At 42.3% G+C, this 13,382-nt stretch overlaps 1 protein-coding gene across 1 annotated transcript; it reads left to right on the top strand.

The window, feature by feature from the left end:
• The first annotated feature begins 2,060 nt into the window (after positions 1-2,060).
• On the top strand, positions 2,061-13,030 carry LOC117048368 (protein zyg-11 homolog B-like). The gene is given in 15 exon segments (XM_033152117.1): positions 2,061-2,225; positions 3,554-3,719; positions 4,525-5,279; positions 5,939-6,079; positions 6,470-6,646; positions 7,671-7,696; positions 7,698-7,733; positions 8,878-8,977; positions 9,067-9,120; positions 9,258-9,419; positions 9,798-9,845; positions 10,217-10,414; positions 10,497-10,558; positions 10,932-11,029; positions 12,049-13,030. Coding segments are annotated over 15 exon segments (2,289 nt in total). The 5' UTR covers positions 2,061-2,150; the 3' UTR covers positions 12,240-13,030.
• Positions 13,031-13,382: the final 352 nt, after the last annotated feature.

The raw sequence follows: 13,382 nt of genomic DNA, 5'->3' as shown, positions 1-13,382 counted from the left end.
TTAGCAGCCATGGTTTCAACCTAACAATGAATAATTGTTAGAACTGGACCACCTATCTACAAGCTTATGAGGCCAGTGAGAATTTATGTGCAAGATCAGTCAATTATTTCTGTATACATGAGGGGGGAGAGAGTAAGAATTGCAGTAAGTCTTCCGTCTGTCCAGTCGTCAAAATAGAAAAATCAGTTTCACATGTATCCATACTTTTCTAAAATAGGAGTAATTTTAGGTTGCTATTTTCCAAACCTTTTCTAGGTCTAAAATCTCTTTCCTGAGGTGGCCACAACTGTACATAGTATTCCAAACATACTTTACACTTGCTTATATTGAATTGCATTTGGGATTCTTCTTCCCATTCACCCTATTTGGAGAGATTCTTTTGAAGTTCTTCACAATCCCTTTTTATTTTAGCCACCTTGAATAATTTTGTATCATTGGCAAACTTTGCTAACTCACTGCTCACCATGAATGCTACATCACTTATGAACAAGTTAAAAAGCACGGGTCCCAGTGACAATCCTTGAGGGACTCCACTTTCTATATCCCTCCATTTGGGAGAACTATTTTTTCCTACTCTGTTTCTTAACTGGTTTCTGACCCACACTAAGACCTTCTAATATTGTGTAACTACTAAACTTACTTAGTGAGGTACTTTATCGTAAGCATTTTAAAAGCTGAAATACACAATCTCCTTTTCAGCACTTCCCTCATTCTTAAGACACTTCCTCTTTTAGCTAATAACTGTACCTTTGCAGTTGCATCACTACCTGCCCCATACCTGATGTCACATGGCTTGAGGAAACCAGCCTCATGGATCACATTAGGACTTCTCATGGACTTAATTAGGCCTGTGGACTAGAGGGTCCTTACCACTTTTCTAAATTTAAAGCTCTGGTTAACTTACCTCAGCTGCTAAGGGAGCTGATTAGAATGGGAGTTCTGAATAAACATAGATTAAGCTCTCCAAGACTGAACAACTTAAGTGCTTGTTATTTAACATCCAAGTTCTGATCGTGGTTGGATTATAGGCCAGACAAGCAGCAATCCTATTGGCATCCAAACTTTGGAGCAATTATTTTTATTTCGTTGCAAGTATAGGGTTACGTCATCCTGGTAATCTGTGGCAAAAGTTTGTGTGACTAGTGGAGGTGTACTTATTTCTATATATAAAATTACCTCATGGGCTGGGGCTTTTAACAAACAAGGCATGGATATGAATCCCCTTGCATACAACATTTATGCCCCTGTCCTTGTACAGCCCAGATTAGTTTATAAATGAAAGAGCTGTTATTGTTATTATTGGTGTTATTTTTTCTAGAAAAAAGATGCTGGAACTTTCCATGAACGCCTCCCTTGTTCTCTTAGAATGGCAATGGTGCCCACCTGAGAAGTGAGTTCCGGCTGGAAAAAAAAGCCTATTATTGTTATTATTACCCCACTTTTTTCTTTCACAGGACTCAAGGTGGCTTGCAGACAGAAACAAGGCCAACTTAAAAGCTTAGAAAAATATATTTTCAAAAATAAAAAAATGAAAGCAACCTTATAGGAGCCCTCAGGGCTCAAACATATTCTGGTTTAATAAGAAAAATAAACAAATTGTCTAGTAGCACCTTAGAGACCAATTATTTAATTTTTCTTATTTATTTCGACTGCGTCAGACCAACACGGCTACCTACCTGAGTCTATATTCTGGTTTAATTCATCAGAATTTAGGTCGTTGCCTGGACTAAATTTGCCATTTCAATAATAAACTCGAGAGAAAAAAAAAAAATGTAAAAGAAAATGTGTGCTAAGCAAGGGCTAGCGCACAAACGACTGTATTTATAAATTTGTGGCCCGAGAAAGGGAAGCAATGGCTACTCCCATCGCCCTGCATTCATTACTCTGCAATCTACTTTGCTCTCTAGTAGTGGGAGAGGGCTCCCGCCTCCACCATTCATCCTAAGGAGGGGAGGGGGGAAACCCCTATTCGGAATGCGCACGCGCCTTACTTGCACCATCTCCCTCGGAGCTTAAACGGCGTTCCTCCGTCTTCAGTCCGTGCTGCGCCGCTTCCGGTGGGCACTTGCCCGCTTTCCGGTTACTTCGCACCCTGCACCCCACCCCCCTCCACTCCCGTTGGCGGAGTGAATCCCGGCTCCTCGTTCGCAATGGTGCGGTTCCTGCACATCCAGAACCGGCAACGAGCCCCGCTGACCATTTGCGGGGACTGTCCTGCCGTGCAGGTGGGTGGGGAGGCGGGGCGCGGCGGCTTCCTGGGGGGAAGCGCGGGGACCTGAGCAACGGTTGACTGGGGAGGGAGGCGAGGCGGCGGAAACAATGGGCGGCAGGAGAAGGAGGGAAGAAGCGCTGGGGTTTCGAAAGGGAGGACACGGAGGGAAGTGTGGGGCCGGAGCCTCTGGGGAGAAGACTCTGCCCGGAGGAAGAGGAGGTTGCCCCGGAGTAGTTCCAGTAGTGACTGAGCCCAAGGCACTGCCGACTCGCATCCCCGAGTTTTTTCGGGTTTCCAGAAAAGTGGCTGCGTTGGCTGGTTTGTGGTAAAAAGAACCCCGAGACTTGGGGTCCCTGAAAGACCCTCGCGCGTTTTGTTATGGCTGGAGTTCTTGGGGGCTACGGACCATCTGGTGGATCCGAGAGATTGCGCACACAGCACACAACTTGGGTTAAAACTTTAGGGTCCCACCCACGAGGCTGGCTGGCTTGGGGAAAGGGTTCCTCTTCGTAGGGGAGTAGGGAAAAGCGGAGGTTTCTTTCATAGGTCCGCTTGCCATAATGATAATGATAATGATAATGATAGTACAGTACCACGCTCATGTATCCGGATTGCTCTACTGTGGGTGTCGCTGCTGCCAGGCGCTGCTCAAGAGCAATCCTACTAAACATGGCTACGCAGAAGTAAGCCCTAAGAAATTCAGTGTGAGGGCTTACCCACAGATGGCTGTAGCCTTAGCCATCTGATTGCGACAGCTGTTGGTTTATTTATTGAATTAATTTGTTTTTGAATTTGTTCACATCTCGTCCTTCCTCTTGGAGCTGCCCAGGATGGTGGATAGACCCACAATTTAAAAACAAAAAGTAAAACACTCTGAAAATAATTAAAGCATTCTCAAAGCTCTGTAACAGTTAAAAACACTCTTCCTTCCGGTGATCTGGAGGTTGCCAAGAACTTTCCTCTTTAAAGGTAATGATGATGAAGATTAAGTGGAAGTGGAGAAGATACCTGGTCTTAAAACCAGATCTTGCCCCCAGTGTATCCCATGTAAATAATAGGGATAGCTGCAGTGTGGCTGGAGACACACAGCATATTTACTGTTTGGGGAGCGTTAGTTGTATGGGAACTTGCTATAGGAGTGTTAACAATCCAAGGATAAGCATTCTATAATTCCTGTTAGGAACATTCATAATAATAATTTGTACTTGCTCTTTTTTAAGTATTGTGTGTTTCACTTAGTGATGGATACTAAATGTGTACTAAATGAAGCGATGTATTAAGCCACTTTGTGATCCTAAGGAGTTTCTTACTGATGTGCTGTTGTTTTTCTATGGGTGATAGGCAGAAGCATCTCCATATTCCTTAGTTGACATCTGCTTGAATGCCTTGGTTGCTGATTTAGAAAAATTCTGTATAGAACGGCCTGATGGGTCGCTGTGCTTGAAAGAATCTGAAAGGCTTCCTCAAGAAGTGGCTGATCGCTTGCTGCAGACAATGGCATATCGAGGTAACAGTTCTTTTTGTGCTAGCACAAGTGATCTGAACATGAGGTCATTCACAGACAATAACAGCTTGTTCTAGCTAGCTCATTCTTCTGTGCAGTTTCCCTTCCTATATAAAGTACGTATATCTAGACCATAATGGGCTAGAAGTCTTATGAAATCCTCAAAGGAGCAAAAAATTGGATAAGGATAACATTAAAAATTATGCCCTAGGTATTAAAATTTATTTATTTACATTGGACTTAATCCATTTTGGGGTGCCGTTCGCAACCAGAGGTACCACTGTAGTCTCTTCACCTTGGAGGATAGTCCATCTGGGTTATACTGCCATCTAGTGTTCACAGGCAGAAAATGCAGAGTTGGGCTACGTACTTAATTGGTTCCGGGTCGCTGTACATAACCTGAAACGTACGTAACCCAAACAACGCGTTTTGCGCATGCACGAAGTGCGCAGAATGTGCACGCAGCGGGTTACACTTCCGGGTTACGGGAGTACGTAACCCGAAAAGTACGTAACCCGAAGTACGACTGTAGTCGCCAGTCCATTTTCTGCTTCCTGCCCAAGTAGGTTCTATTTCTACTCACCAGTTTCTTGCCTCACTTTTTTGACTATTGCCTACTATGTAGTAGTAGTAGTCTTTATTTATTATTTATACCCTGCCCATCTGGCTGGGCTTCCCCAGCCACTCTGGGCGGCTTCCAACAGAATGTTAAAATACAATAATCTGTTAAAGTACAGCCTACTTTACAAATGACCAGATTTCAGCAGTTTACTTGCTCTGACATAGGCTTGTTTTCCTTTCCTAATAGAACTGTTGAATGATGGCACTGTGGGCATTTTCCGAGGCAACCAGATGCGTTTGAAGCAAGCTTGTATCCGCAAAGCAAAGATTTCAGCCCAGTCTTTCCGAAAAGCCTTCTGCCACCATAAACTAGTAGAACTGGATGCTGCAGGGATGAATGACACTGTTACTGTTGCAGATGTTGTGAGTGGGCTTGGCAGCAGTGCATGGATTCAGAACAACCTTCAGTGCCTTGTCTTGGACTCATTAACTCTTTCCCCTACAAATCCTTATGAACGGTGCTTTAGTCAGTTGTCTGGTCTTCGTTCTTTGAGCATTACCAATGTGCTCTTCCGTGATGAAGATTTAGCAGAGGTTGCTACCCTGCCAAGGTTAGAAAGCTTGGATATCTCCAATACTTCAGTCACAAAAATAACTGCACTCCTGGTCTGCAAGCGTCAACTTAAGTCTCTAACTATGCATAGCTTGAAATGCTTGAAAATGCCTACACCAAAGTTCTTAGACGTAATAAGAGGACTAAAGCATCTGATTCACCTTGACATCTCAGATGAGCAGCATTCCACATCAGATATTGCCTTTCGTTTGCTAGGCCAAAAAGATATTCTGCCCAATCTTGTGTCTCTGGACATTTCTGGAAGCAAATACATTAACGATGAGGCTGTTGAAGCTTTTGTCAGACAACGGCCAACGATGCGGTTTGTGGGATTGCTCGGGACTGAAGCTGGGTACACAGAGTTCCTTTCAGGAGAAGGAACCTTGAAGGTTTGAAGGTTTTTAAATGTTCTATCACTAAAATGATACTTGAAAATCTAACAAATGGTTTGGAAGGGAAGTTCCTATTCCAATTTGCTTGTAGCCTTGACCCAACAATGTTTACATCATGAGTTATTTTTTTATTTTATTTGGAAAAATAGGTGTGATATTAAAGAATGAGTTTAAATGAAATAATAAATTTAAAAAGGAAAATGGAGGTTCCTGTCTGTGTGCACAGCAAGTTGTGCAGAGCAAGTTGTGCGGCGCATAGAGTGGAGTAGCTCTGGAAAGAAATACCACACATTAAAACTGTTCAGCTCCATTTTTGCCTAAGGCCTCTGGCTAAGCTGAGGCTAGTCTTCAGGCATATTCACTTACCCTCAGAAGTGAGAGGGGTGTTGGCATGACAACACTTTGGCTTATCCACACTATAGTAGTACTTTTGGGTCATGCTAGTGCATCACAAAGGATGGATGTATTCCAGAACTGCAACCCCACCTCATTCCAGAGTTTGTTTTTGTAAAACACATTCTGATTAGGTTTGGATCTTCATACTTGGTGGATCACCATGTTACTGCAGGGCTTTGTTAGCTACTGAATTTATTAGACCCGAAATGACCATTCTGAGCCTAGTTAGTGAAAATAATGAATTATTTGTATGTTCAAAGGTATCGGGAGGAGAAAATGAAATGCAGATTTCGGAAGCTTTGAAACGCTACAGTGAAAGGGCATGCTTTGTGAAAGAAGCCTTTTTTCACCTTTTTACTCAAACATGTTTTATGAGAATTACAAAACCTGAAATCCTAAAGGTAAGCCAGATTAGTATGAATGCAATAACTTCTTGGAAACTATTCCATTGTCGCCAAATTTTATAAATATTACTTAGTCCAGTGTTTTTCAACCACTGTTCCGCGGCACACTAGTGTGCCGCGAGATGTTGCCTGGTGTGCCGTGGGAAAAAATTGTTTATTTGATTCCTATTCAAGAGAATTACTTTATATATAGTCAATATAGGCACAGAGTTAAATTTTTTAACATTTTCTAATGGTGGTGTGCCTCGTGATTTTTTTCATGAAACAAGTGTGCCTTTGCCCAAAAAAGGTTGAAAAACACTGACTTAGTCCATTAGCTCCTATCTGCATTCCCCAAAGATGTAGACCTCTGTTTATTCTCATCCATCCATCCATCCTTATTTGCAGCTTGTGATCATTGGAATGAGGAATCATCCATTGGACTTGGCAGTACAGTTAACTGCTAGTGCCTGTGCCCTTAACTTAACAAGACAAGGCTTAGCAGCAGGCATGCCTGTTCGCCTGCTTTCCAGCGTAATCCAGTTGCTCCTCAAAGCCATGGAAACCTTTCCTGAACAGCAACAGGTAAGGGTTTTGGGTAGGATACAGTTACAATTCAACAGCCCTAATAAGAGAGCAGATCTTACAACATCTATTATAATACCAGTACTAAAGCACAGTAGGAGATTTGCTGCTGAAATCAGGGCACATGAATGATAGAACAAATGGTGCACAAAAAATTATATGGATTTCTTTTCTATTCTCCATAAAAAAATAAATTGGTCAGCTTTTAAAATGCCACCTGTAGCCACAGTTTGGAGTGAGAGGTGTGAAATGTTGGCTCTTTTAGACCCTTGGCTTATGACATTGTGTTATTTTTTTTTTACATATATAGAACTGTATTTGGGAGCTGGGGAGGGTAGCAGGTGTAGCATGTGTGATGCACCATGTGACATAGGTAGAACACACTGGCTCAGTTCACACAACTGTTGCCCTCTCACATGGGTGGGGTGACACACTCACTGCCTCAACACATACACAGGGTTCTGATTGGCGTGACTGTGAAGTGGCCCAGTGTGGGTTTAATGTTAGAAACTAGAGAATGCCTGTCCTCCATGCAGCTGTTAACTCTTCCAATATATACCTCTTCTTCCATTTAGTGCCCAGTCTTTGACTTCGGGAAAGTCAAGGTTCTGTCAGAAGTATAGCTCAGAAATTATCTTACCTCTGCTTCCATAATGCTGAATAATCTGATCCTGTCCTAGATAACTATCTGTTGTTCCGTATGTTGATGACTTGAGAATTTTGTTTCATTTGGAGGGTTTGAGCTGTAGGGCGGTACTCAACTAAATTATGTTCCTAGTAGACCTATGGAAACCAATGAACCTAAATTAGTCATACTCATGAATTTCAGTGGAGTTCAGACACATAAACTCATGCTCTTAAGCTGCAAAGCATTGAAAACATGCATTCTTGAACCATGTATCCTGTAAAAATGGATAATTAGCTGCAAATACTGTACACTGCCTTTGATGAAGGGTGGTATATAACTTGAATAAGAATAACAAATACAGAACCCTTTGGTTGCTGAGTTCTTCTTTCCATATAGCTCCAGAAGAATTGTCTTCTTTCACTATCAGTGTCAGATCCTGCAAGACGTTCCATTTAACAGGCAAGTGACTCCAATCTGTTACTGTACAGTAGGATAGACAGCTCTTCCCAGTGTAGTCTGTCTGCCACCTCGCTCAATCTCTAGGATTTCTCCTTTCTGATGAAGACACACATTCACTTTGAGACATGGGCAAAAAGAACTTTTTAATTTCTCTGCCTGCCCAGTAGGAGGAGTTCCAGAGGCTTCGGTAGAGTGTTCCCTCATGCTACCTTGAAGGGCAGTGCAAATATTATGCCAGATAAACTAAAGTTGCTTACCCAAATGGCAGTCCATGTGACTAGTTGCTTCACTTGAGCATGCAGTACTGATGGATGAAGGACATTAGCCAGGACCCTGACAAATGGGAGTAAGTGTCGAGGTGTATAACTCTTGACATAATTTCTGTTGCTATTCATCCTCGTGTGAGAAAGAGGGAGGGATAGAGAAGAGGCCATAGATTAGTGGTAACTTTTTGCATACAGAATGTACCAAGTTCTATCACAGGCATCTCTAGTTAAGCACACCTCATGTAGCAGTGCTCTTGCGAGTTGAGTAGACAGAACTGCACCAGATGAACAAGGGACCTGACTTGTTCCTTTTTCCTATGCCTTGGATTGAATGGCTCAGTTGCTTAGTCAGGAGAGACCACTGCAAAAGCTTCTGCTGCTATTTGCGCTGATAAGGTGCGGTGGGGACTGTCAAGAAACCCTAGGTACTTACCATGTTTATACAGCAAGGTCTTAGTGAAGGGTGGTGTATAGCTGTCTGATCTCAGTGCCTTGACCAGTTAAACACTTCTTAGGAATAGTCAGTTTGGTTCTCCTTTCATTTCTGCATACGAGAAGGCTAGGTTTGGGTTGTAAGCAGGCCTCATCTGCACTTTGCCTCAGGACAGGATTAATATCTGCTTTAAAAACTGGTGAAAGTGAAAGGGGGAAACTGCTTTATTAATCATGTTCGTTCACTATGACCTGGTTTAGAGTTGCAAAGTGTATACCAGGCTTCCTCAAACTCGGCCCTCCAGATGTTTTTGGCCTACAACTCCCATGATTCCTAGCTAGCAGGACCAGTGGTCAGGGATAATGGGAATTGTAGTCTCAAAACATCTGGAGGGCTGAGTTTGAGGAAGCCTGGTGTATACTCTGACAATGCTTTTAAATTTTAGGTTTGCAGCTGCTAAATTTGTTGTCCAGTGGCTTTGTAACCAGGAAAACCAACATATACAAAGAATTGCAGTTAATATAATCTCTATCCTAGCACTTAAGGTATGTGATTTTACATTTTCATCTAGTGCATCTTTTATTATCAGAAGCTCTTCCACATATGGATTTCAAATATGTGGTTTGTTTTTTAGCTTTCAGACGAGCAAGCAGCACAACTTGCTGCCGAGTTCTACATTGTTGTTGGGGTGAGTTGTTGCATCTCCATTCCCCATAACAGTGAGCAATGTTTAAGAGGGTTTGGGGAGGAGAGTGCAATGTTGAAATTTGCACTTCATGTATAATTATTCTATGTAGTTAATGCTGTCGTCCTTTTCCTTTACAGAAACTACTTGAAATCGTTGAACAGAAAATAAATCAGAATGAATTAGATACAACTTTCCATTTTACACTGAGCGCACTTTGGAATCTCACAGATGAAGCGCCAACTACGTGTGGGCACTTCATTGATAACAAAGGGTTGGAGCTTTTTATGAGAGTTTTAGAGGTAAACATGTAGCTACCTTTCTAACCAGTTGACAGATACAACACTTTTGTTGTTTAGTCAATTAGTCATGTCCAACTCTTCGTGACCCCATGGACCAGAGCATGCCAGGCATTCCTGTCTTCCACTGCCTCCCGCAGTTTCGTCAAATTCTTGTTGGTCGCTTCTATAACACTGTCCAACCCTCCCATCCTCTGTCGTCCCCTTCTCATGAGGTGGCCAAAGTATTTGAGCCTCAGCTTCAGGATCTTTCCTTCCAGTGAGCACTCAGGGTTGATTTCCTTCAGAATGGATAGGTTTTATCTTTTTGCAGTCCATGGGACTCTCAAGAGTCTCCTCCAGCTACATAAGCTTAATAATTAAACCTATTTCTCTTTGCAGACTTTTTCATCTGACTCTTCAATACAGCATAAAGTTCTTGGCCTTCTGGTAAGAGCAGAATGAAGTGCAGTGTACTAGAATTGTTTTAAAAGTTAATGTGTGCATTTTAAAGGTATTAAATCTGTCATTTATGATTAGAGTAATCCTCCATGCTGTTCTCTTTTTTGGCCTTCATGAAAAGGTGGGGGAAAGGAAGTGATTTTTTTTTCTTCAGTAGAAAAATTTCCTTAAGAGTTGATATAGCAATGAAATACATACTTCTGATTTTTTTTATTGGCTTGAGGTGCATGACACTTCTCAACAGATAAAGAGATGCTGGCCCATCCTCCTTTCAGGGGGAATTTATTCACTTTCAGTAATAAAGTGACAACAAATTAGCACGTCATTTGTCATGGTTGTATTTTTTCTTTCTTCATCAGAACAATGTAGCAGAAGTGAGAGAGCTGCAGTCCAAGTTAATGCAGAAGGACTTCATAGATCGTGTCAGTGAACTGCTAAGCAGTGCCGAAATGGAAGTGAACTACTTCTCAGCCGGGATTATTTCAAACTTGCTATCTAGAGGCGAACAATCCTGGGCATTGAGTCAAACACTGAGAAGATCCCTCATTGAGAAACTGGTATGGTGACTTGGATTCCATAGTTATTTCGAATGTTTTCAGTGTTTATTGAAAAGTTGACACTTAGTTCTCTCTGTTACAGCATGCAGCTCTGTTGAAGTGGCCGACACCAGAATGCAAGATGGTAGCACTGCCAGCCTATAGGTATAACCCTAGTATGCCTTGGCCAATAATTCTGTATATATGGTTACCTGGCAAGCAGGGACCTTCTGGAACACTTCAGAAGGGAATAGCCTCAAATGTTCTAAATAACTCACATAACATTGAACCTTGTTGCTGATATGTATCTGCCAAGTGAACAACAAACCAACACTTATGACTGTTAGAGGTTATTAAAAACAGATCCCAATATAGTTATTGGACAATTGTAATTATTTTTACTAGATCAGCACTATGTACATAAGTAGTTCTGCAATCCATCTTCATTCCCTTGCCTTGAACACCAGTTCCTCCCACCTTTTCTCTGCCAGCCTTAATGCTATTCATGATTCTTAGGCAGCTCTTCTTCAATCCATAGGTCCCTCAAGCCTTTCTACCCGTTACTTGACTGCTTTGCATTACCTGGAGTGCAGATTTGGCAGCATGGGCCATTCTGCACATCTGTTGCAAAAACCCGTACGTATGGATGGTTTTCTTTTAATAAGCCTATGACTTTCAAGTTCAACCTGTAAAGCCTGTTGGGAATGTTCATGTAGATCTCCCCACCCCCCCAAAAACTTGTCAGAAGATGCAATGTATGTTGTACCTATTCAGACCAAATGCTTTGGTGATCAGCAATAAGGTATTAATGCTGTGGAACTGTGGTGGGAGTAAGTTCCTGCTGCCTCTAACAGCAAATGCATCTTTAGAATTTTACTGGCAAGTATGTGAAGTCTACCAGGCCCCAGATGTGTAGAACAGGTAACTGGGTTTGCCGGTGCCTTTTTACACACATGACCTTTAGTTCTCTCTTACCTGGTAATTGCAGCATACAACATGCTTCTGTTTGTGCCACACTATAATAGTGGGTTGCAATTCGCCGCTTCTGCGCTAGTGCGAAGCGCCAAACCCGGAAGTAACCTGTTGCAGTACTTCTGGGATCGGTGCGTTCGTATCCCGCAGCGAACACAAACCGAGGTATGACTGTAAACTTATAATTCCTTCAGGGTACATTCTTACCTTCAGTTATGTTACACAAACTGCAGTGATGAACACCTTTTAAATTCCATACTTCTCTGCAGAAATACAAACTGAATACAGTTGCACCTTGGAAGTCAAACGGAATCCGTTCTGGAAGTCAGTTCGACTTCCAAAACATTCGGAAACCAAAGCACAGCTTCTGATTGGCTGCAGGAAGCTCCTACAGCCAATCAGAAGCTGCAGAAGCCCCCTTCGGGCGTTCGGCTTCCAAAAATAGTTCACGAACTGGAACGGTCATTTCTGGGTTTGCGGCGTTTCGGAGCCAAAACATTTGAGAACTAAGCTGTTCAAAAACCAAGGTACGACTGTGTCGGTCTGTGCTTAAAACTTCAGTGTTAAATGAGGAATCTCAGTGCCCTGAAGTCAGGAGTGAAGTGGGAGTAGAAATGAAGCTAGAGTGGTTTTATTCCATTCATGTTGGATCATCTAATAAACAGATTTTTGTTTCTCTTCAGCTGCCAGGTACTGTTCCATGTTAATAGAAGAGAATGGGCTGAAGCATTTATATAATATTAAAGAAAATGACCAGAGCGATCCAGATGTCCAGTATCTAACAAATGAGATACTATCTTATGTGGACACTCACATGAAATACTATGGGAAGCCTAAACAGCGAAAGGAGATACAAACCAAGTCAAATGGATAACCAAGGGCACGGCTGTTTCTTTCATTTTGTCATGTGCAGAAGCTGTGATGGTGATTTCTTAATGCTTTCTCAGGCATTTCTGATCAAGATTGTCCTCCTTGTAAGATCTGAGGATATTTGTATGGCATGCGCATCTGGAAGTCTCCGACAAGTAGCTTTAATTTTTAACTTGCCTTCTGAAAAGGGAAATGGGGCACTGTCCCTAGAGAAAACTGCTTAGTAGCTGACTGTACAGGGCTTGAAAAGGGTCTGTTGGTTTTGTAAGCCACCAATTTCATAGGGTGGTGGTCAAGGACACTTCAGATGGAGGCTTTAAAAGCTACTTGTTCTCTTGCTAGTAATCTCTCTTCTTGTCAGTCCAGGAACTGTTCCATTTTTTGTCCATGCCTTACCACCAGTAAACTCTGTATTGCTTGTGGTAGCCGAGAGAAAATAGGATTGGCTTAGCCTTGGAGAGACACTTTAAAAATCCCATGCGGTGAGGGCAGAGGGGTTTTGAAAATCCTGGGCAAGGGAGCGGTAGGTTGTTTTAACTAAAATGTTGAATTAGTCTTCAACAGGCTGTTAAGCCAGTCCAAAGCATTCATGAGGGGCTTACACACATTCTATGTGCATGTTGTACAGGGGAGATTCTGGCTTTGTCAGTTGTATATTGCCACAACCCAACATAAAAACCCCGTGCATCCACATGGTTTACGAGTGTACACAAACTATTTTTGTACTTGGAGGGGGGAAATCTTTCAAGATACTTTCTACGTTTTCATACTTAAAATAAAAGGCATGTCCAATGATGGTACATAGAGGTGACTGCAAGTTTTTTCTTTAATCAAACTGGTTGGCATGAAGGGCGAAATGGAGGCTTCACAAGGACTATCATACTATTATGGAAAGCAGCAACTTTATAGTGGAGCAGGTGGAGCTGAAAATTTTCATCCTTGGTGTTGATGTTAGGGCTAAGCTAGATGTTATGTATTAACCTCTCCTGAGAAAAACAGATGGAGGCGAGTGGTTTTAGATGGAAAGTGTAGGCCAGGCATAGGCAAACTCGGCCCTCCAGATGTTTTGAGACTACAATTCCCATCATCCCTGACCACTGGTCCTGTTAGCTAGGGATGATTGGAGTTTTGGTCCCAAAACATCTGG

This window comes from Lacerta agilis, chromosome 6, assembly GCF_009819535.1.
Source record: "Lacerta agilis isolate rLacAgi1 chromosome 6, rLacAgi1.pri, whole genome shotgun sequence".
Taxonomy (NCBI): Eukaryota; Metazoa; Chordata; class Lepidosauria; order Squamata; family Lacertidae; genus Lacerta; species Lacerta agilis.
The sequence above is the reverse complement of the archived record's forward strand: the minus strand, read 5'-3'. Positions and strand labels throughout refer to the sequence as shown.